We start from the raw sequence: 25489 nt of genomic DNA, 5'->3' as shown, positions 1-25489 counted from the left end.
AGATTTATATTTGCTGTAGTCCTTTGTATGTTTATTACGATAGAAAATCTCCCTGTGAGAGTTTCTGTCAATAGCATAACTGACTTACCAGTGTTGACTTCTATTCAGCAACTCCTGGATAGATAGAGCCCTGCAAATCTGCGGGTATACACAGACCATTTTTGCAGATCGGATGTGGATACACCTTTTTGTATCTGCGCAGGGCTCTATGGATAGGGTCACATCAATCATCATACAAGTGAGCCCTACTTATTTTTAATTTGCTTTCTTGTTGTCCTGTACAGTGCTATCTACATGACAGTTCCACCAACCTGCAAAGTAACCTGTGACTTTCCTGCAGTGTAGAGTTTACTATATGGGTTATAGCAAACCTGGAAACTTCCAGTGTCCAGAAGAAAAATTGACATGCCCTGTTTTCTCCTGTTCTTAATTGGGATACTCTCTCAGATTCTAAAACTCCCACTTACACATCCATAACGTGTTTCATTCAGAAGAATCCAAAAACAATTAAACTGATATTCCAACTATATACAGAGTTCACTTCAGCCACCTGTAAAATGCAGCCAGCACGGGTGGAATGTAGCTGGTGTTTAGAAGGAGAACTACCCAACAGTTAAGGACAGGACGTGAATAATACCATATCCAGTTGAAACCACTAGAGGAATTCACATAGGCAACATTTATTTACCTCTATTGGAATTTGCCCAAGAGCTTGAGCAAACATCTGTATGCTTGCACACACACACAAAAAAGGCACCTTGAGATCTTTAATGGCCTTCAATGGTTTGGACTTCAGTTTTGTCTCTTCTAGAAGATGACCCCCTGCAAATTGGGACCCACTAACACCATACTGGTGAAATCATTTCATTACTGTCTTGCAGAGAGGAGATCCAGCCACTGTAGACTCCCTCCTGCTCCGTCTGTAATCAGTAACAAAACTTCTATTGATTTTCAATGAGAATGGAATCAGACCTTAAAATGGCCATCCCTTTTTCTGGCAACACCCCACATGGTCTGTCTATGGCCTAGTCAAATTTAATTTTATTCTTTTTTAAAAAAAATCTTTACACTGTAGCTGTGGATTTATAAATCTTAAGTGTTTTCAAATCTAGTTAAGGTCAGAAAAACAAAATATTTCAGTGCAAGAAGGATGAAGCAACAAAACACATCCCAGTAGTCTGTGCTACAGGCTAGAGATTCAGCATGAAACAACTTGAAAAGTGCCAGTTACTAGAAAATCTGGATGAACTTTTGGGTAATTTAAAAATCTTTGTGGGGCATTGATTTTTAGTAGCATTTTTATCACTGTGATTATGAGTTTAGCATTTTTACAGATGTCTAAACTCCCCTTTTAAAAAAAAAATACACTAGGCAAAATGGGCATTTTTGTTTTATTAATGCTTCAGTGGTAGAGAGGGTTGTGTTTAGAGGCCTTCTGATACACAATCTCTATATATACATTATTTGTATTTGTCTTGGTTTTTTAACTGAATAGGCTAGACCCAGGCACACAATACTATTTTTCTGGCATTTATAAACACTGAATGACTGACAGAGGTGTTATCATTTACTTCTTGAACATGTGCTCTGTAATGTCCAGCCCTCTCCTGGACAGTTCAGTGAAATAATATGGTTCATTTGCTCCTTATAGAGAGAAAACACACCAGTTTGCCGCATCACCTGGACCTGACATTCACTTTAATACAAACCACAGTACTGTTGGCTTAGATTACTAGTAAAACAAGTTTATTAACGGAAGAGGATGGGATTTTAAGTGAGTTCAAGTATAAGAGATAGTTAGGAATGGTTAAAAGCAAATAAAAGTGAAAATTCATATCTAAAAGTCTCAATCTAGAAAGATTTTGTTCGAGACTTTGTTCAAGATAGCCTTTCTCACCCACAGTCTTCTGCAAAATGGTGACCCTCTCCTTGGTCAGGATCTCTTCCAAAGGTGCTGGTGCCTTGATCATTTTAGGTGAAAGAGATCACCTGGGGTTTTCTGCCCCTTTCTTTTATAGTACATTGAACCTCTGAAATGGATTCTTCTGGAAGTTACCTCTCAAAATAAAGTTCATTCAAGCTGTGAGGAAGGTGATATGTAGACTGCTAGTGAAGGAGGCTCCATGTTCTTCCCCACCACACACACATTTTTGTTCACTTTTGTTTGATGAAATGCAAATTGTTGTGTTCCCTGCCATCTCCTCCCCCTGCTGTCTTGAAGATCCTGTTTACTACTTGTACGTAAATTGAGGTAAACACACATGTCTTTGTTTAGGAGAGACTTGTTTAACGACTTTTGCCTAGGCAGGGCTGTCTGGTTTTGAACATGTGTTAATAACGTCATACAAGGGAATTAATAACTTTACTTTTACGCTGCTATATACATTTCACCATGAAATTATTGACCAGCGAATTACTGGTTTTCAAATTATACCTCACAAGGCATATTGTGTACAAATATTATAATAATACTGTGTTGGGTGTGAATATAGAGGTGCTTTGGCTCACACCCAGTATTACACTATTTGTTTTGTTAGCAAATGTATGAATTCATAGCAGCAATACAAAGAATTAGGTCTTGGAAGTGCCTCAGAAGTACATATGCAATGGAAATGGATTAGATATTATTTTAATTCCACTCGTTATATTCATCTGCTAACATCAAGTATAGGGAAGTCTTCACATCTCGTGTATTTGAGCTATTGCCTCAAGGTAACAATTATTTGTTTACTTTTGGATACACAATAACTGATCTTTTTGAAGATACTAAAACATTCCATCTGTTTCACTCATTTTCATTTCTGCTGGTATCCTTACCAATTGTCTCCTTGACCTGCTATCTTTCTCTTTTATTTTCTTAAGCAGGACTGGTTGGAAAACTTTAAAAATTTCAAAATATTAATGAAGAACAGAAAATATTTTCTGTAGTAAAAGTTATCCATTTTCTGACCAGCCCTATCCCTAATGCTTTCCATTCTGAGAGCCTTGGTGTACTCCCTCCTTTCTTCCCATTTCTCTAATATTTTTTCTTTCTTGCACCTTTCTATGGACCACCCTCTCTTTCTTTTCCTTCTTTCCATTTTTTGTGGTTATTCGGATACTGATGGGATCTCCTTATAGTAGTTTCAATTCCCCCTATAATCCTAGAATTCTCGGCATTTTTTTTATATACTTTGCAAAAGAATTGGAATTTTGAGTAAGTCATTGGGTCTTTACTCCAAATTGTAGCCCATTTGTTTCAAAACAAACACCAGAGTCTGCTCAATGCACTCAAGGGGCAAATCAGCAGTTTTTAGGGAGATGTTGCTGCTCTTTTCTGTGGAGTTGTTGCTTTTTTATTTAATTCAAAACAAACTATGCCAAGATTTAATAATAGGAAGGTCCATTAAAAACCTTGTTTACCTACGGTCTAGTTAATAAATATACTGTTTCATTTCCCACCTATTTTGTCCAGTGTTTGTTTCCTTGGAGCAAGAATTTATTGCTGAATTTATGCTGAAGATCATTGCAATCTTTATTGAGCCACATTGCTCAGACTATTAGCTGCCTAGTAAAATCACCTAACTTTAATTTTATGCTAATTTATGATAATTTTGATCATATTTACATGTAAATTTAGCTTAAAAGTGAAGAATTTGTCATTTAAAATGTATCCCGTGCTTCCTTTTTAATGAATGATTCTAAGGAATTGGTTATAAATTCACCTTACAACTACTTTGTATGGATGATTTCTTCTTTTAAGCGTTTGGCATCCTCTAACAACAACCCCTGCAGTGGCAAACCATCTCAAAGTAAATGCAGCTGGCTTGTTGCACAATCATGAATGACACTGCATTTAGTTATTAATAATTGAAGGAGCTTTGTCTCTTCCTGCTGGGTCCTGTATATAATTCATGGATCATAAACCTACTCTAAAATCTAGGACAAATTAAATTTTATTGAGCAAGAGAGGTTGGTGAGAGACTTTATTTGCCAATAACTAGACCTTGTATTTACATGTTTTCCCCAAAATATTCGAACTAGAAAATTTAGAATGACTAATTAGCCATCTTCCAGCACTGTGTTGTTGCTGGTTCTTGGAACTCTATTTCCTACTTCAACAGAATAAGATAGGTCTTAGACAAACAGAAGTTTGCTTTCATCTCTAGCCATTGTTTGTTCTGTTAAACAGATGGAAACTGTGACTTTATGCACAGCTCGTTTCTTTTCTGTATTATAAGTTTGTCCCATACTCTTGGGAAATGGATAAGATTGTCCTGTTTTCTGTAAAGAAACAAGTTCCAGAAGGCAGGTCCAAGTTCCATTCAGGTCCAACCTGAACCACTTCCCCATAATTTACTTTAAATGGAGAGGGGATCAGTAAATTTGATTTGGCAGGGTGCTATTCCTCTGAACATTCCTTTTGAGAAACCTTTACATTCAGGATACTCGTAGGAAGTCACTTATCCAACATTGGCTTGAAAGACTGGCAACGTTGAATTATGCGAAGGTGACAAGACTTGATTTTAAAAGCAGTTCATCAAGTGATACTGAAAACAATCTAGTATTTCTCTCGTTAGTAGTTAGGAGCCTGTAGAATGAGTCCCGAGCATCTTCCTCTCCCATTTTGCTTAGTGGGAGTTGAGGGCACTGTGCAGGATTAGGCCCTGCTTTAACATACTTGCTGCATGGGGGACACATTCTTTTCCCATGTAAATCAACAGCAGAACTGCCATTGACTTCACTGGAGTGAAAATGGACTGTAGTGGTTATACGTTTTTCATACTGCAGTAGCACCCAAAGGCCTCAATCAGAATTGGGGTCCCACTGTGCTAAGTACGGTACAGATATATAGGAAAGGAAGACATTATCCCAAATGATGCCTTGTAGCGGAAAAGCATTCTTATTACCATTCTTAAAATATTTTGTGGATCACTTATGTAAATAGATATTAAGATTGACAGTACTGAGGATGCCCCTCTTCTTTTGATATAGTCAGAATAAATGTTGATTCTCTTTCTTAATGTGTTTATGGTCCAAAAAGTGACCGTGAAATGTTACCTGGCTGTTGTACACCACTGCTCACTGTGTCACGGTGCCTAGTCAGAAGCCACAGCAGCTTAACTTATTGACAGAACAAGGTGTTCTCTACGGTCAGAATCACATAGCTGGGGAAAACAAACACACATCTGTCTCCAAACCTGCTAGCAAGTTTCTGATTCCAGTCTTCAGTAGTACTGACATATAAAGGAAAGGAGGAGTTAAATTTCCAGGTCACCAAACTGCCATTTCTATCTCTTTGAAAACTAGTGATTTGATTTTGTTTGTAAACATAAATTAGATAGTTTTATTGATGAAGAATAAATATGAACCGTCGGAATGTCAATTTTTGTGACTGTACCGCTCACTCCTGTCAGTCTGTTTTGAATTGTTGAGTTTTATCTATGAGGCCCAATACAAAGATGATTCACTTTGATAGGAAAGCTCCCACTAATTGAGTTAATGGGGCTTTGGATCAGGCCTAGAATGATCGTTACTTTGGTAGCCATATTGAGTCCATTTAGTCCACGATTGTTGCATTTCACATTAGAGCAGCATTATGTGTACGTGGTTTCTAAGGATATTTCATATTGTTTTAACAGAAATGGACTAGCAAACTGCCGGATGAGGACAGAAAGTGAACAGTCGTGTGGCTCTCCCGTGGTTAGTGGCGACCCAAAGGAGGATCACAACTATAGCAGTGCCAAAGCTTCCAACCACAGGAGCACTTCACCTGCTAGTGACTCTGTTTCCTCTTCATCTGCTGATGACCATTATGAATTTGCTACTAAAGGCAGCCAAGACAGCAGCGAAGGGAGTGAAGTTAGCTTCCAGAGCCACGAGAGCCATAGTGAAACAGAAGAGGAGGACAAAAAGCAAAACCGAAAGGAGACCAAGGACTCTTTAGCTGACAGTGGGTATGCATCCCAGCACAAGAAAAGGCAACATTTACTGAAGGTCAAAAAAGTACCAAGTGACACACTGCCTCTTAAAAAGAGACGTACAGAAAAGCCCCCAGAGAGTGACGATGAGGAGATGAAAGAAGCAGCTGGATCACTCCTGCATTTAGCAGGAATTCGGTCCTGTTTGAATAACATCACCAATCGGACGGCAAAGGGGCAGAAAGAGCAAAAAGAAACCACAAAAAATTAGAACAAATCATTGATTTGTTTGAACTTACAAAATTTTGTTTCAGCACGTCAGGTGAATTCTAATGATTTGTGGCAATATCAGCATTTTTGTTTTGTTTTGTTTTTTTTGGTTTTTTTTTTCTTTTTTTGGACCCTTAAGATTTTTATTTTTAAAGGAGATTGAAGCCATAGAACTCATACTGACACTCAGCTAATTTACAAAAGCTTTTCATTACCTGAAGACACAAAGTAAAAAAAGCCAAAATCACCATTGCTTTCTCCAGCTTGTCAGAAATGCATGGTTGAATACGCAGTGACATCAACATTATTGTGATGGGAGTACAATTCGGCCCTCGGAAATCCCTCTTATACCTAGAAGAGATGTGCATAATTCAGTAATCATTCAGGCCTGGCCCTTAGGTTAAAAAGTATGGCCTTACAATTGGGTTTATAAATGAAAGTGAATAAGGAGATTTGGAGGATGGAGGAGGCATGGAGTCCTCAACACCAAACCAAGAACCGGTGGCAGTTGGATACAGTTGTGCCATAGAAGTCTTTGGATAGCCACTGAAAGCAATTGCGCATACAGTAATGCATTATTAGTGCTCCCTGTACTATATGTGGCTCATAATGTGAAGACTGATAACTTTAAGTTATGGAAAATTTGAACTGTGTATGCAACGGGTTTCAGTGAAATAATGAGAAGAAATGGTGGGGGGGGAGAGGGAATCGTTAATGGTATTGTTAATCATTGAATTCTGTCTTCTATATTAAATTAAAAGAATGTTCAAAAAGCCATAAGCCTGAAGATTGGCACTGCGTGCAAATAATAATAATAATAATATGGAAAACAAGCTATGTCTTCTAAACTGCCTGAGTGAAAAGCAATCAAGTCTAAGAAATTACAGTAGATATTAAGGAAGTAAGTAAATCAGAATATTTTTCTGTGGATCAAAAATACTTGATCTAACGGGGGGAAAAAATGCTACAAAACCTGCCATTAGTATTATGTGTATTTAAAAAAAAAAAAGGCATATTGATGGACAAGAAAATAGAGTACAACCAAGAGCTCCTATACTGCCCTCAAAATTGAGTATGCAGTTATTGTCAGTCAGGATTCGTCTGTGCAAAAACAACATCAGATTTCCAGATTCAACCAGCGTAGCCAGCAGAAAATTCTGATCCACGTTGCATGGATTTGGGGGAGGGGAAATGAAAAACTACTACTTTTTTTTTTTTTTTTTAATTCAAAGATAACAAAGTTCTTGTAAGGTAAATAATGTATTTAGCATGAAGCATGAATTATTTTCATATAAATATAGAAAATAGAGAAAAAGGCTATGCCTCTAATTTTTAAGCCCTTAGGCTTAGAGTCTGTTTTATTTTTATTTTTTTTTGTTTTGTTTTTGTTTGTTTTGGTTTTTTGAAGCAGGTGTTTAAGGTTTAACCTTCTTCAGGGACAAACACTGACTGTTGGGGAACTTACTCTGCAATATTAAAAATATCTTCACACTCTGGTAGGGCTTGGATGGTTGAATTATATACTGCCTTGTCTGCACATTCAGCCCCCGCTCCCTACTTCTGTTTAAAAAAAAAAAAAAATGTCCTTTCTCTGCCTGTACATGTGTAACATGATGCAATAATCTGAGGGCAAATTTAGTAGTGAGTGTGTATGATAGAATCAAGAGAATAATAGGAGCTTAATTGAGGAAAATAATTGGGATTTGGTTCAGGGATAGGTATGTCAGTGAATAGCTTTGCTAATTTGCCATGAAAAGAAATGAAGTTAGTAAAGGGCCTTATGGATGGTGATCAGAGATATAGCACAGGATTAGAGGAAGCGATTCAGGTACAGTTGTGCTACTCTCATGAAAATGTTGATAATTCGATTGGAATTCCCTGGAAGTGGGGGGGGGAAGCTGTGAATAAAATACAATCTCTCCCACCCCAATTTGTGAATTTGGCATTAAAATCATCTACACGAAAAAGATCCTAGAGGCAAAAGGAACATTACAGGGACTGAAAATCCCTATCATTTCATAAAATTATCTTGTCGTCTTTAAAAACTTGAGGCCACCAAATTTATCCCTGGTATAACTGTTTCAATCCACAGAGTTACATGAGGAAGGAATATAGCCCATGATCAGGAAACTATAGAGGGATGTGATTGCCCACCCAATGGAGTAAAAGAAAAATTGCACCATGAGGCATTTGGGTTTTTCATTTGGTTTAGGAAGTGGAAGGATTGTGCAGTGGATTACTATGGTCTGCCAATATTGCTATGCTCAATGGGTGTTCTGTTGTATAGAAAATATAATACAGCACAAGGGTGCAGCACCAAAATTTATTTCTTTTTTTCTGATTTGCCTAAGTGTGTATCAGGACCCCAGACCCTGACTATATTGTGAATTGAATAGTAGTCCATGGGCTGGATGTTAGAGTCTGGGAGAACATCAAGCAGCATAGACTGAGACGGTGGGAAGCAAAGATGGTTTAACCCTTGCACTCAGCTGAGCCATGTCCACTGTGTGCAGGGTTGGTCCCCAGGTGTAAATTAGAACCCTACCAACTGCATTGGTTGCCAGCAGCCCTGAGAAGCAAAAACCCATAACTTAGGGATCAGTGCAGCCTAGAGGTGCATCAGCCATATTGCTTCCTTCATGACTGCACTGGGGTCATTCTCCTGTTGGCAGATATGCCAGCTCTGTGGCCAGAATCCACTGATAGTGCTACACAACTGCACTAGAAAATCTGGCCTCTTGTGTTTCATGGACTTCTGGGAAGAGTGACTGCAAATGAAAATGCATCAACTTGCCCCAAAAACCGTTGTAATACACACTTGTGCATATGTTGTTCCATCCCACCAGCCTGATTAATATTAAATACAATTAAGAGTAAAATTTAGTGGCATCAAGTAAATTCGAAGCAATGGCTTACTCCCCACCGTCACCAGAAAAAATGACATGGTCACCTACCAGTGGGCAAAAACTGCTCTCAGTCACAAAACTAATTCCACAGTAACTTCACTGACTAGAATAGTTACTCCAGACTTACACCAGTGGAACTGAGATAAGTATCTGTTCCATAAGTACTATTTTCTAATTTGGCTACTTGATTAAATATGTAATTATCACTAGTGTTATCCACCCAAGAAAACAATCTTGTACATAAATACCTAATTAGGCAGGTTGTCTTTAAAATATATTATTTCTGTAAGACTTCAATAACTCCTTTATGGACTTGCTGGTATATTTAAATATTGGCAGGTGCAATTTGTAGCTTCTAGGCTGGCCTACTGGGAAGATGTCAATAGGCTGTGTTTTATAAAATACTTTCAAGGCCCACCAAAAGAGAGGAACCAGAAATTTGGTTTTGTACTAATGCCCCCTGTAGACTATTCAAGAAGGGCATGAAGTATATAAGTGATAAAACAACCTATTGTTTTAAGTTTAAAAAGTATTTTGTACAGAATTCCTATACATATAACTGGTGACATTCAGTACATAACTACAGATTGGTATGTTTAAAAAAAATAAATACTTACAAGCCACCTTTTAAAACATGTGATTTGTGCCTGATTGAGCACAGTAGCTTCTTCGGAATTGGTCTTGGTTCCATCAGTTAAATATTCATTTATCTAAATAGGTGTGTTCTTTGTACATTGGATTGGAAGGACTGTTTAAGGTCCGTCCAGTTTATTATGTAACCAAACATTATAGAGCCAATACAATGCATGTTCGTAAATACGCTCAAGAATTAAATAACTAAATAAATAAAAATACATTGCCAACACCTCTGTGCAATTGTCACTATTCTTAAAATCCTGCCAAAACTAACTGGTAATTGGATCATATTATGGACTTTATCATTTGCCAGACTTTTTTTCTGACATAGCCATTTTTGAGGAAGAGCTCCGAAAATCTCTAAACATCTATTTTTTCCCCATTCTAGTATTTTAAAAATCTTTCAAAGTTAATGTTCTTCAAAGCTGGTATGAAAAAAGATACCAGGGCAGCAGACTATCAATGGCAACTTACAGACCTGAGAGGATTTTTAAGGGTGGTTTATAATTAACAAACATTCTTACATTTTACAATATTCATTTTGGAGGGAGAAACATTTGTAAGCCAGAGCTAATGCCACAAATAGATTCTGTTAAAGTCTGCAGGTGTAAAGGAATCAACCATTCATTGCTTATATGCTGCAAAATATTTGATGTTCTTTTGTAAAATCATTTTGATGAAGTTTTGCCTTTTAAAAATGCTAAGCACAGGTCTTGAGCAGCTTTGCTATTTCATCAAATGTATCTTCCTAAAAACGGAGCTTGATTGTGATCTCACAAGTGTTGAAACCAGAAGTAACTCCAGGGCATCACTGGAGTTAAAATCAGGGTTGGTGAGATGAGATACACACCCCTTTAGCTCTAGAAAATCAGCCTATGAGTTCAATTCTCATCATCCATGGGTTACATACTTGTGGGTAATTTAACTGACGTCCTTGGAGTTGCTTCTGATTTACACTAGTGTGGGAGAAGAAAATCCCTAAACACACACACTGGTCTTCTACATTTGACTGAATTACTGCCTCACTTTGAAAACTATGGACCAAATTCCCTACTTATTTGGACTCAATAGAGCTATAATGGAGTTATGTCAATTTTCATAAGCATTTGGTCCTAAATCATCCACCAAATGGTGCCATGGGTAAAATTTCTAAAAACACCTAAGTCAAGAGTGACCTTTTGACTTTAATTGAGAGAGAGGCTCCTAAGTCACTAAGGGCCAAATTTGTAAAGGTCTTTAGGTTCCTAAGGGTGCATATAGGCACCTGCCTAGTGGGATTTTCAAGTATGCCTCGATGTTTTACTACCTTTGAAATCAGTGGGAGTTAGTTGTTTCGGGCTTTTGAAAATTCCACTGGGCAGGTACGTGGGCATCTGCATCTTTAGGTACCTCCATACCTTTACAAATCTGGCCCTCTGTGGCTCTGAAAAATGTACCCCCATGAGCTCTAGGTTCATAATAAAAGTGTGGAAAATACGTTCACAATTTCAGATACAAATGCAATTCACCTCATTAAGCAAGTGAATCAAGTTATTTCAGTTGGGTCACAGCTGCCCAGGATAGATTTATTTTATTTTGAAAAGGTTGCTTTTAAAAAATATCCATCTATCTATCTTCTTGACTTTGCCAGCAAAAGAGCATTTGAACTGTACATCCTCTTGATTGTAACAGAGTATCAGTGTTGACAGTCTGACCAGTTAAGTCTTTAGTGTTGTTCTTCACAGCCCTCCAGTAATATATCAAACACTGTTATGCACATAATGCAGCACTGTGATCTAATTTAAATAATACTTTTTTATTATTTATACTACTCTCTGTAATATACATCAACATTTTGCTATATAACCTAAGTGATAACCCTCTTCTTAGTTATCTGCCAAACTTTGAACTTCTGTTTGGTTTATATTGCAGTTAACACAGTTACAAAGTTGTAATTATGTCTTTTTCCTTTGAATCAGAATGTGTAAATCAAGCTATATACATCTTGTGTGTTTCTATTTTGAGATGGAGTTTGAGGATTTACACATAACAGTTAGTGTTCTGTATAAATCTGCATACCTTTGTGAAATCATCTGTTAATCCCCTTTTCTTTAGGAAGTATTAATTGACAGTGGTTTATTAGGGTTTTTTGTTTTTACTTTATTTCTAATACTGGTTATTCTTGAATTAAGCACAGACTTGTCAGCTGGGTTGCTTTATCATTGATAGTGTATATGACCTTATAATTCTTCCACAGTTCAGCAAACAAGTACTAGCTTCACTGACCAAAAAAAGAAAAAAGAAAAAAAAATTCTCAACCTGATGTGTCTATGGTGCTGTATTTTGCTGGTGTACATTTAAAATCAGAAATGAGTTAACGAAGGTCACTTCTGAGTTGTTGTGCTAAACGAGTAGCCTTTCCTCTTTTCTGTTAGCATTGAAACAAAGAGTATTTATCTGAAAATATATAATTGTTTTTTTCTACTGTATCACATTTGCAATGAGTATAGCATGGGATTTCTATTCCTTTTGTAAAGAGGGTGAAATTGGCCCAGAACCTGAGCCAAAGCCTATTTGAAATTAATGGGAGTGTTTTTTCAATTATCTTCAGTGGGCTTCGGATCAGACCACCAGCACTGAAGACCCACCACTTAAGCCCAACATTACGGATTTAAGTGATGCAAAAGGCCTTGAGCTGGCATTCAACGGAGGGTGGATTTCACCGAAAGCTGATATTCCATATTGGATGTTCAGATGCTAATATGGATAATATATCATAGCTAGAAATTGGACTCCATCCTTCCATTACTGTGGCCTGAAATCCCAATACCTATTTTTGTTTCTAGTTTATATAAGACTGAAATTTAGTGCATTTTTAAGTTAATTGAACATTGTACATTTCCTGAGTATGTGTCTGGTACAACAATTAAAAGTAATACCTGCATTTAATAACCAATTCCATGCCTGCATCATTCACACTCACTACTTAAAACTGCCATCAGTAAAATGTTGGGGGAATGACTTGTGTGTGTATGAAAAAGCATTATAAACTTGTACATTTTTTTATACTCTGATTCTGTAATATTTCTGAAATATTTTGTTTTACAGAAAAAAGTGATAAAGCAATCAAAAGACCAAGAGGTTTAATATCAATGCTTAAGGGTCACATGACCTTAACTGGCCAATAAGTTAATTTAGTACCATAATAAGAAACCAATTTTTTTTTATTTTTTTTGCTGTACTTGGCGTATGAAACTGCCAATTTCATGATATTGAAATAAGAACTGTGATGGGGGAATAAACAGTGGTGTTAAGTTGTATTTGTGTTTACCTAAATGAGCAGTCCGAAGGCAAGTGCAATCAGCCGATCTTTAGGAAATATGAAAGTGTTGATTTAGAAACATACTTGCATTTTACATTTTCTTGATGTGTAATCATATTGCCAAAGACAAACTATTTCATCAATTATTATTGTAAATAACACTTTCCCAAAACCTACCATAAAGTTTCTGTGATGTATTGTCTTCCAGTTGCAATAAAAATTACTGAGTTGCATCAATTGAATAATTGTAGTTTTGTGTATACTTGCTTGAAAATACATTTAAATATTAAGTAACAGTTAATATTTTTAAAACACTAACTGCTGTATGATTTCTATTTATTTTTATTCAATTTGAATACGTTTTATACCCACGGTATGATCCCTCTTGTGCATTCACTTCACTAGGTGCCAATGGATTGCTCATGTGCAATTGAATAAATAGGATATAGGAAGTAGGATTTCACTAGGAGGGTGGTGAAGCACTGGAATGGGTACCTAGGGAGGTGGTGGAATCTCCATCATTAGAGGTTTTTAAGGCCCGGCTTGACAAAACCCTGGCTGGGATGATTTAGTTGGTGTTGGTCCTGCTTTGAGCAGGGGGTTGGACTAGATGACCTCCTGAGGTCTCTTCCAATGCTAATCTTCTATGATATAGAATTTTTCATCTTGCTAAAAAGACTGTGTGCCTGATTCTCTTCTCATATCAGTTTTACATGGATATAACTTACTTCATTGGAATTACTCCTGTTGTACATCCAGCATAAACCAGAGAAGAATCCAGACACGTATATCAGATGATATTGTGTTATCAAGAATATTTCCTTCTAAGTGGTGCATTTGCAGTCTTTGAGCCGGAGTCTGAGCTCAGTTACATCAGTGCAAATCCCAAGTCAATTCATTGACCCATCTTGCTGTTTCAAGGACTCCTACTGTAAGCAAATGCAGATAAACCACTCAAGCAAAGATGTTCAAAAACTGGTACCTAAACTAGATGGCCAAATCCATAGATAGGCAGGTACTAGGTGGCCTTATTTTCAAAAGCACTGAGCTTCCAATGGCTCCCATTGAGTTCAGTGGGAATAGGTGCTCCTATTTGGTGTGAACTCTTGGTAATCAGGGCTTAATTTGGAGTTAGAAATCTGGCCCAGGCACTCATTTTGAAAATCTTGGCCTCAGTCTTTTGTTTAGCAACTAAACAATGAAGGGTAAACAGAGCCTATTACAGCCAATCCAAATGGTAAAATCCTATTCATAAAATTATTACTGGAGCATTCTCCATTTTGAAAATGCCATATTTCTACAAGCAGACCTAAATATATGTATAGATTGAGCTTCTAAAAGATAAAAAGCACCCCATTCTTCAGCAAGCCCATCATCTGTTCCACAGCCAGTTTTCAAAGACAATGTTCAAACTGGAGGGGTGAGCTTCCCCGCTGTTCAGTGAGGACATATGGCTACTTACACCATGGCCCCCAGCTGTCCTGAACCCTTTATATAAACATCCTTTTTCATAATGAACCTTTCATAACGTATGTTCTTAATGGTTGGTATTAGATACCACTGTGATAGGCATCTGGATCTGATGGATGTGGACAGGTATTGCAGGGGAAACAAACTTCCTGGGTATACACAAAAAGCATGAAAATGCCCCAGGCTAATAACTGTCTGGGCAATTGATACTTTAATGTACTGCCTGAAAATGCTTCATTTTGTAACCTATCAGTATTCAGGACTATTGCAATAGAATGGAGAAGGGAAAAACCCACAGACAAGGAGACGAGATGAAAGGAGCTCAGTGAGAAGGAAAAAACACTTAACTGTGCTCTGGTCTTTCTTCCTCTAATGGATCCCCCCTCCCATGCACTGTATACGAAGCAATTATTCAGCAGCATGTTGTGCAGATGGATAGGTAGTGACATGCATGCAGGAGAAGGGAGACCAGCAGATTTTTCAGTTCTTGAAAGGAAACCTGTGTCACTGCTTGCTTGCATTCCTCCCTGCAAGAGAGAGAACTCTTGGGGAGTTGTCTCTGGACAAGAAATACTAAGTGTGTCTGGCACTGGCCCACACATGTTTCAGTCTCTGCTAGCCATCAAAAGGGGGAGAGGATGGTTTTGAGGTTTGCCTCAGAAGGGAAGTGGATTCCCTATAGGAAGAAAGTCAGGATCAGGCTAGTTTAGGCACTGGATTGAAGATGTGTTCAGTTCCCAGCTCGGCTGCGCACTTCCCGTGCAACCTTGAGCAAGTGATTTAAGCTCTCTGTCTCATCTGTAAATGGGAACCATGCCTCCCTATTTCACCGTGGTACTGAGGGTAAACTCATTAATATTTGTGAAGCACTCAGATTCTGTGATGGTGACCATACAAGTTCATAGCTAGATAGCAAACGTCATGCTTTGGGGATGAAGGAGAGGAAAAGCAAGGATACACTTGCACTTTCATTTAAAAAAAACAACACAATTATATTAGCTGCTCACTTGGTTACAGGCCAGACTTTTCCCAAGAGTGAACAAGTCACATTGAGAACCAACATTTTAGATAGACTTGGTCCGTGAGTTCTCAATTTTTAATGTCATAAAGGGTCTTCCCTGACACATGCAAGTCTTATATTGTGGAATTAACTTTTCAGTAAAACTGAAGCTGGTAGCATTTTCCAGGAGAGTCTTACCCCATTATTTTGTATAGAGACTAAGCTTAATACACTTTTTGCCAGACACAGGTAACTAGTGTTTGTCTTTGTTATTTAGCATTTAACCCTTACGGTATCTCAATGCTTTATAAAGTTCAATATCTTTTTATAGACAAAGTTGTGGCTGTAATAAGGGGCAGCCAGAACCAGGAGACTGGGGAGAGATTCTGGATCCTTTTTTGGGGGGGTAACAAAATAGCAGATAAGAGCTGTGGTAAAAGAATAAAAAATAAAAAAGGTGGTGCCTCTCTGGAGCAACAGCAGGGGTGAGGTGCACAAAAAAGCAATGTTAGAAACACTGAGTCTTAAGGTGACTCTGTGTAATCAGACTGTCACTTTAATAAAGGTACATGAAAACTCTGAGCACAAAAGAAACAGTTACACCTCATGTAAAAATTAATATAGCTAATATAATGTTATAGAAGTTAAATTATAGAAGGATTGTGCATTTTTCCCAGGACATGTACAATGTATATTGTAGAAGTGGTAAAAGAAATGCAAATAAAACATGCTACTTATTTAAAATCCGATTAGGGCTCTGAAAAGGAGCCACCATAGGTTGTATTTTCTTTTTCAGATCACTGTATGTTTTGGAAGCAGGAGTTGAAAGTAAAACATAATCAAAACTCTGGCGTAAGTTGATTGTGTCCCTTTTAACACGGAGTCTCTGAGCTACTGATAGGTTTGGATCCAAAAGCAAGTCAAAAAGCATCTGTGTTAATGCAAATTACCAGCTGATAGAGGAAGGAGAGAACTGCCCATAAATGGCTGCACAAAGGAGCTGCAGATAATGGACATACCTGGTCAGCAAACAAACTACCTGAAACCAAAAGGCTCAAATTATGACCCTCCGGAAAGGAAAGGTGGAAAAAGGAGTCAATCCTAAGAATAAGAGGAACAGGTTAACCCTAAGTAGAAAAAAAATACTTTTGTGTGTGTGTGTGTGTATGTGTACGCACAGTGCTGGAATCTGAAGACAAATACAAAAGAGGTCTGCTTATATGCCTGACACCCCTACTTTTTAATTCACCAAAACGCCAAGGATATAATTTATGGTATAACAAATACTTTTAATAGATTTGATGCTAACATTATTATTAATGTTAAACACTGGGATAAATTTAATGTTAATAAGTACCCCTGTAATAATGTATAGTGTGTATGATTTTTTGGGAAAAAACCTTTAAGGTCATATGGGGTGATTCTTCTCAGCTATTACATGTGAATAAACGTAAAGCTTAGCACAGCAGAAAAAATTACAAACCTGGTCTGCTATATGGAAAGGGAAACTGAGGTACACCACCTCATAAATTTAATGACTGAACAGTGGGATAATTCCCCCTAAACCCTTAAAGGGTAAAAGCCATTGAAACCTGGCCTGCCTATAAAACAAAAACACAAGGAAGTATGGGGGTGATTCCTCTATTTTGCCTGCAACCAGCAAAGGTATTTGGTAAAGGAGGGGATATTTTAAGCAATAATCTGCCACCCCGAAAGGGGTAAAAAATGTTCTGTTTGTCTTTCAGAAAATCAGGAAAAGCTGGCGCCAGCTAAAGAGCAACCCAGAATACCATGGGTCTACTGTCACGACGAAGATTGTGTTTTATGGTGTTGGTTTGTCTTGTTGCTAGCATTTTTGTGCATTGTGTTAAAAAAAAAAAAAGGGTGGGGGAGGAGGAATACTGTGTTAGGCAGAAAAGGATTAATAAGCATTTAAACTATTTACAGATACACACCTTGCAGAAGGGCAGCAGTCAAGGAATGCCAGTCTGTTAACGGGGAAACATCCACAGGTGGTAAAGGCACATTTAAAGGCAAAATATGCATGGGACACAAAGTTTATCTATTGGTGGGAATGAAAGAATGGACATAAAAAAATTTGAAGCACAAAGTGAAATTACCAAGGGGAAAAAACGGTATGTGAAAACACTGGTTACTGGGGGGAAAAAACTCAGTAATAATTGGCAAGTCTTAATCAACTTCCAGCATGTAAGCCCAGCTAAATGCACCTGGGTCTTGTATAAAATTGGATGTAAGGAAAGGAAGACCATTGCAACACCTTCCCTAATTACTATGAGGCAGTACAGTAAAGGCCCAGTGAAGATATAGCTGCCCTAACACTCTCTCAATGTGAACTACTGAAGGTTATTGGATTTGCCTGGCAGCCAGGAGGGGTGGGTAGCCTAAAGAAAAGGCTCCCAAGGAGTGTATTAAACTGCTTTGGGTAAAATTGGATTAGGAGTTGGAATACTGGATGCTACTAACAGAGGTAATGGCAAACAAATTAAGTTACGTTACAGTTGAAATACAAGAATTTGGAAAGCCCATCAGTGCATCCTTATCAAAATTAGAAATGGGGCAACAATTATTTTCTGAAATACTGCCAGTGTGGCAACAGCAAGGTAAAAAGGATTTGTTATTGTTTGCAGAGACTATGGAATCAGTACAAGAAAATATGTCCTTAGCATTAGCCTATACACAGGCCCAGGAAATAAGTCAACAACTGTCATTCAAATAATCCAGGAAGGCATGCAAGGAAATTTGCCTTTGGAAATCAAAAAGTTGTGGGAAAATGTTACAGAAAGGGAGAGACAATTAATGGCGTGGTGGAAATTGGTAAATTTTACCCTAAATAAAGATCAAATGGTTCTAACAAGCATATGTATTAACTGTACACCCCAGGCTAACTATTGAGATATATCCAGTGGTACCTGTGGGAATCCAGTTAACAAAAATTTTGGTTATGTATTACACTGATCATCATTCCTGGGCATAAAAGAAAACCAACAATGGAAAACCATTGACATGTTTCATACACCTGTAACCTTAGGCATGAATATGACAATGATAAGAAAATTGTTAATCCATCCTACGTTACATTTACGTTTGCAAGATATTGCAAAGACAGGAGAACAAATATGTATTGAAGTAGAACATGATAATGCAGTAATCACTCATGTACTGAAAATTATTGCAGATGCAGGACATCACTCCTGGTGGGAAACACTATTAGGGTGGTCATCTGCAACTGGTACGCTAAATACAATAGTTCACCCCATTGTGGTGATCATTGGAATCCAATTGGCTTTATTGGTGAGCACAATAGCTTTGGCTTGCTGGATGCAGAGAACTGTTCAAAAAATACAGGAAGCTGGCATGCAAAGTCAAATAAGTCCCTTGTTAATTATACCCAGGAGGCAAGCCCAAGCTTAGCAGGTCTGAGTACTGGGCTCCTGGAATAGTAATGATGGCTTTGGTAAAAGCGTCATTAAGGAGGGGACTGTAAGGATAAGGCCTTTGTCTGCAGCCATATTGTAAGGCCTAAAGCCTAAGGCCTTTGTCTGCAGCCAAATTAAAAGAGCAGCCGAGCAGCAGCCATTAGCTGAGAAGCAGGAAGTCACATCCTCACATTCCATCTAAATTACATTAAAACAATGTAATAGGCTGTTAAAAAGGAGACCCTGTCCTAATGGCATCCACTCTCACCAGATAAAGAATCAGATCTTAAGATGGTTAAAGAAAACTTAGTTTGATAGCATTCTGTCTGTCAAGAAATCACTTAATAATAGTTGTGGTTGTGAAATCCTCATTTCTTTATTGTTTTGTCATTATGGTCCCCACTTCAGTATTGTTTACCTGTATGGTCTCTCTGTGGTTGTTTAATTGTTTCTGTCTGTTACATAATTAATTTTGCTAGGTGTAAATTAATTAAGGTGGTGTGGTAGGATTGGTTAAAGAATTTTGTTACACTATGTTAGGATTGGTTCGTAAAATTTTAGTATAATGATTGGTTACAGTATAGCGAAAAAGGACTCAAACTTCACTGTATAAACTGGGGTCCAAAAGGAAGTTATTTGAGAACCAACTCCAGGACACAGCCCCAAGAACAAAGCTGCCAGACCTCATCACTCTGCTAATGACACTGTGCAGAAACTGGAGTTCCCCAGATGGACCTGATCCCAACTGGCCATCAAGTTGGGATCAAAAGTTCATCTGTTTTATTGTGGTGAGCACTGTATGTGTAACATGTGCATTCTGGTTTTGGTGATAGTTAATAAATAGAGGATAAGGATATTACTGTGTAAGGCTCTTTCGCTGGTAAAAGGTCCTGCACACCCTCAGGGTTATGCCTGAGCCCTAGGAACTGGGTAAAGGGGGTGTCCCTAGACAGTGTGAGTAACAGAGAATTTTGTGTGGGTAACACTTAGGATCAGGCACTAAACTAGATAAATTAACTGTGCCTGTACAGTAAGTGCCATTAACAGAAATCTCTTGTTACCTTTAGAACCATCCTTTGACACTTGGATCTTGAGATGTAATATTAATCTACCTAGGACATGCACTGAAAGTTTAAATATCTTGATACTCCAGAGCATTTGTTATACTGGGCCATCCTCCGCTGCATGTCTCCAGCACATTCAATTATCCTTTCCTCTTATGAGGCTGTCGGTATACATTAAGATCTGAAAAGTGTGTTTTGTTATGTTAGTTCATCTTGATTTTGCATTCAGTGTTGCAAATGGAACATTAACACATAGGGCTCCAGCTCCTAAAATTGACGCTCTGTTATCTAATCAAAGGTACTTCTTAGACTAGCATGGGGTTAACAGTTACCTCTCTGTCTGTGTTGCTACTGGACATTAGACATCATTAAGGTTGGTCTAAACTTCATACATGACTTAAATTTCAAAATTTGTTAGACTACAGGAGTGTTTTTGGGAGTCAAATCATTGTGAAGACGCCAAGATACAGCAACTGGTGAAAATGCATGAAGTTATATACTTCACTAGACAGCCCTGTGCAACATTATCTCTTCCTTTTCTATGAGCTCCTCCTTCTGTGGGAAGCTAGTTTTGCGTCCTATATCACCTCATTAAATTGGCAGCACAACTCGAACTAGAAGTGCTTCCTGTGTGTTTACCCCTTAAAATAAAATGAGACCACACTTCTCTGAATTGTCTTGTCCTTCTCACCATTCCCAGCGTATGTTATACCCTTGCTTATCATCCATTGTATGGGTTCTGAGTCCTAGAGACATGTCCCTACATATCCGTGAAGTACTAACACTGGGCATTACAAATCTATGCTACTATTATTTTTAGCACAGGTGGCAGTGCTGATTCATTGTGGCAGATGCAGTTTGTTAACTCCACCTGGAATAAAAGGATGATGGAGGTGTCTCTCAGAGAGAAGGAACCAGGATGCTAGGACACAAAAAGTCCTGAAGGAAAACCCAAGGGATAGCCAAGCTCAGGGAAGAAGCTTAGGCTGACATTTATGTTGTGCTGCTGTTTTTAACTTGATATTAAAGCCAAATCCGAGGAAGGGGGGAGCATTGAGGATCCTCCCTTCTTATTGCTGTACTAAATTAAGTTAATCTGCTCCAATGGCTACTTAATTATTTATCTAAGTGGAACAACTTCAACAGGAGAGACTGAGGGAGCCCTACATTAGGGCTCCTGCTCAGTGATTAGAGCACTTTCCTCAGAGGTTGGAGACTTCTTTCTCCCCTCTAAGACCCAGGAGGAAATTGATCCTGAGTGTCCGACATGCCAGGTGAGGATTCTAACCATTGGCCTGGAAGTTATAAAATGGATAGCACCTCCTCCTCCAGACAGATTTTGAATGAGACCCAATCCAGTAGGCATCCTCTAAGCACTCTTACCAGATTGGGCCCCAGAGGTAAGATAGGTGCTCCTCTGCCTATCTTCCTCTTAGTGGATTGCTTTGGGTATGTCTGCTCTTCAATTAAACACCTGTGGCTGGCCCGTGTTAGCTGACTCGGGCTCAGGATAATAGGCTGTTTAACTGTGGTGTAGACATTTGGGCTCAGGTTGGAGTACAAGCTCTGGGACCCTTGCAGGGTCCCAGAACCTAGTCTCCAGCCCAAGCCCAAACATCTACACTGGAATGAAATAACCCCTTAGCCTGAGCCCATGAGCTCGAGTCAGCTGTCATGGGCCAGCCGCAGGTGTTCAGTTGCAGTGTAGACATACCCTCTGGGGCTTAGACATGAGACAGGAATCTGGGCACCTAGAGGGAGTTAGCAGGCCCAGAGGCAAGCAGAAACATAGGTACCAAGGGAACTTTTACAGTGGAAATGTAGGTGCTGAGTGAATTCAGGGGCCTAAAACCATGCAGAAGTTTTGCTGCTCTCAGTAAGTACCTTTGTGGATCTGAGCTTATGTGCTCTGTTGAGGACAACTTAAGGACTTGAATGCTTCTGTGCTGGCCATACAGGTACCTAGAAGGATAAATAAACTGAGCCTATTCACAAGGTTTCTCATTATTATAGCTTTTAAAAGATCAAATTGACTAGCTCTTTCAGTTCAAAGCCTGTACACATTCAGTATTCAGTTGTGCCCTCGTTTATACAGCCACAGCTCCCATTGTCTTCCCTGGAAATGAGGGCACAATTAGGCCCTTCATCTTTTGCTTCGTGTTAGCATAGTGTCTGGTAATGTTTGTCCAGGAAAAAGTACAGAATGTAGAGAACAAGTTAGATGATGTTGAGCTCTTGTATTATGCCATAAAATCAAATAACGTTAAGGGTTTCTGTGACAGGTCTGTTTGTGGGGTTTTTTAAGTGAAAAATGTGCTGGTTTAACACAGTGCAGGGTTTTGACTGGGCATATTCAGTCCACAGCTAATTTTTAAAATTTCCATCTTAAAATACAGCGGCTTAACAATGGGAGAAATTCTAGGGCAAATATTCCAAGACAAACATTTGTCAGAATTAATAACAGGCAGATGGTGCTCTTCTAATCTTATGCTGCTTGACATCATTTTGATTGCCTGTAAAACTGCATGCCTTGTTTGTATTTCTGTTGGGGTTAGGATTGGTTGCTTCTTTATATTTGATCAGTGGTGCTGGTATTCACTATGCTGTAAGAAATCTACTAATGATTGTCTTTTATTAGCAATACAAGGACTACCGTGCAACAGATCTGTAAACACCAAATTCTTAAACCTTCGCTTCTGACAATCAGTGTTCTTGCCAGGTCAATTCCCTGAGACTTTTCCTAAGCAACTGTCATTAAGAACAATCGCACTTTTTTGTACACTTGGTAACTGGGCCTTGCATTGCAGCATCTTCCTATTGCTGAGACATAGCATCTTGTTACCCGTATGTTTTCAGTCAATTACACAATACACACTGATATCCCATGATATACTTCCTGTGATGCTCTTACAGTGGGTGCTAGTATCTCAACTAATCAGAGAACAAAACACTTTTGGAAGATAGAAAGAAGAAAAGGAGTACTAGTGGCACGTGAGCTGTAGCTCACGAAAGCTTATGCTCAAATAAATTGGTTAGTCTCTAAGGTGCCACAAGTCCTCCTTTTCTTTTTGCGGATACAGACTAACACGGCTGCTACTCTGAAACCTGTCATTTTGGAAGATGTACTTAAATTAATAATAGGTAAAGGGGGGGGCAGAACTGTTCATTCGCTCCATCTGATACTGAGCTGCGCTTTGAAGGATGACACTGCAGTTTTCTCCTGAATTCGCCTCTTCTCTCCGGCACATGCACTCCCTCATGCACTCAACTCACTACTTCCTTTTTGGCAAAATGTTGTCCAGGAAAATGAAATTCTTCAGGATCACAACTAAGGAGCTGATGATTGCGTTTGCCATTTAATTAGGAAAGGCAAGCAGAGAGAACCACTGAATTAACACAATTTCCTCTCCTTCCTTTATTTATTTGCAGCTCTAAAACATGGATCAGACTGTGATGCAGGGCCCTGATTTTAATATCATCTTACATAATCTCTGCAATCCTAGCAAAGAAGCAAGGCTGTTCAGTGATTTAAAAATAGATTTCTTCTGCTATCAGCATACTAATTAATACACTTGCTCATTCCAATCTAGTTCCTTCACTGTTTAGTTATAGAATTCACTCTACCCTAGGTATAATCAAACAAAAATAGATTTGCTTAATATAGTATTGCAACAAGCAGGTAATCAATAAGGGAAACAGACAATATTGAGTTCCTGCTGGACTTTCCCTTTAGCCTCCTACTAATGCAGCAGTGGGGAGGAGTTATGGCTGTAATGAAATCTAGCTGCTGATCCACCGTGCACAATGGATTTTGGAATACAGTTGGAAGGACTGTAACAGCTAGTCAGTCCCTGGCACTCATTCAGCCATTTTGAATTTCTGAACTCACCAAGCAAGGAAGGGGGAAGGGACAATTCTTGCTGACTGGGAGGAAAAGGGAGAGGGAAAAGCTGGTGGCAGTTAATGTTCTTAGCATTTTTTTGAGGCAGCACAGTGGTCACTAGGCAACGGTTGGACACAAAATATTATTCTGAAGCTGTGCAGGCTTAGGTCTACTAGTGAAAATGCCACTGACTCCCTGGACTGTTAGCTACACTTGGGCTCCCATCATCTGCTACCCTTGATGGAGCTGCACTGATATTAGCAACAGTGGGAACTTTCTCAGAGAGGAGGTGATTGTAGAGACAGCATGGGTGACTGGGGCATGGGGCACAATACGGGTCACTGTGGGACTGTTTTGGTGCACAGCCTTTTTAAGTGCCTCTCAGCCCTCTGCTGTGCATGCCTGGCTGCTCAGTGAAGCACGGCTGCCTTTTCTGCAGGACAACGGCTGCTCCTTTAGGGCCCCTGCTTTCCACAGTGTGGGGCATTGATGCAGTTATCCCTGTATGGTTCTTTCGTCTGAAATATGGAAGTGAACAGCTGCGAATGGTGCATCAAATAGGAGAGAAGGTGCATTTATTTTAGTGTGAAGTTACTTTTACTGCTCTGAATGGGCCAGCAAAATCCCACTTGAATCGAGTGTAGCAACTGGGCTGATAAGCAGCTGCATTTTTTGTTTTTAATTTAGGCCTTGTCTTCAGAGTTTTTGTACCAATTTCAATATTTGGGTTAGAGGTGTGATTTTATAGTGAAATAGTTAAAGTCAGTATGTACACACACGGGTTGCCAGGTGTCTGGTTTTTGATTGAAACGTCTGGTCGGAAAGGGACGCTGGTGGGTCCAGGCAGCACCGCTGACCAGGACGTTAAAAGTACAGTTGGCCAGGCTGGCAGGCTCCTTACCTGACTCCGCATGGATCCTGGAAGCGGCTGGCATGTCCCTGTGCCTGCGAAGTGCAGGGGCAGCTATGGTGCCCCCACCCTGTACACCAACTCCGCAGCTCCAATTGGCAAGGAACCATGGCCAATGGGAACTGCGGGGGCGGCACCTGCACATGGCGGCAGTGTGCACCGTGCAGAACCGCCAGGCCACCCCATGCCTAGGGGCCAAGGGACATGCCTGTCACTTCCAGGGAGCCATCTGACGTAAGCGCCGCCCAAAGCCTGCACTCTGCCCCCGCACCCCAACACCCTGCCCCAGCCTGGAGCCCCCTCCCATGCCCAAACTCCCTCCCGGAGCCCGCCCACACACACACACCCTGCACCCCAACTCCCTACCCCAGCACTCCCTCCTGCACCCCTGCCTCAGCCCGGAGCCCCCTCCGACACTTTGAACCCCTCGGCTCCACCCCCAGCCCAGAGTCCCCTCCTGCACTCCAAACCTTAAATCCCCTGCCCACCCCAGAGCCTGCACCCCAACGCCCTGCCCCAGCCTGGTAAAAATGAGTGAGTAAGGGTGAGGGAGAGCGAGCGATTGGGGGGGGGGGAATGGAGTGAGCATGGGCAGGGCCTCAGAGAAGTGATGGGGCAGAGCAGGGCTGGGGCCAGGCAGGGCCTCAGAGTAGGGGTGGGGCCTTAGAGAAGGGGCAGAGGCAGGGCAAGGGTGTTCGGTTTTGTGCAATTA

At 39.5% G+C, this 25489-nt stretch overlaps 1 protein-coding gene across 7 annotated transcripts in view; it reads left to right on the top strand.

Moving 5' to 3' along the window:
* The window catches only part of FOXN3 (forkhead box N3), a 304442-nt gene extending 293109 nt beyond the window's left edge, over window positions 1-11333 (top strand). For all 7 annotated transcript variants that reach the window (XM_073349399.1, XM_073349401.1, XM_073349402.1 and 4 more), the window contains one exon: window positions 5622-11333. In XM_073349399.1, coding sequence (XP_073205500.1) covers window positions 5622-6171 — 550 coding nt within the window. In that variant the 3' untranslated portion in view covers window positions 6172-11333. The remainder of the gene's footprint in view (window positions 1-5621) is intronic.
* The last annotated feature ends 14156 nt before the right edge of the window (window positions 11334-25489 follow it).

Source organism: Lepidochelys kempii, chromosome 6 (genome assembly GCF_965140285.1).
Source record: "Lepidochelys kempii isolate rLepKem1 chromosome 6, rLepKem1.hap1, whole genome shotgun sequence".
In the NCBI taxonomy this organism is placed as follows: domain Eukaryota; kingdom Metazoa; phylum Chordata; order Testudines; family Cheloniidae; genus Lepidochelys; species Lepidochelys kempii.
The sequence above is the reverse complement of the archived record's forward strand: the minus strand, read 5'-3'. Positions and strand labels throughout refer to the sequence as shown.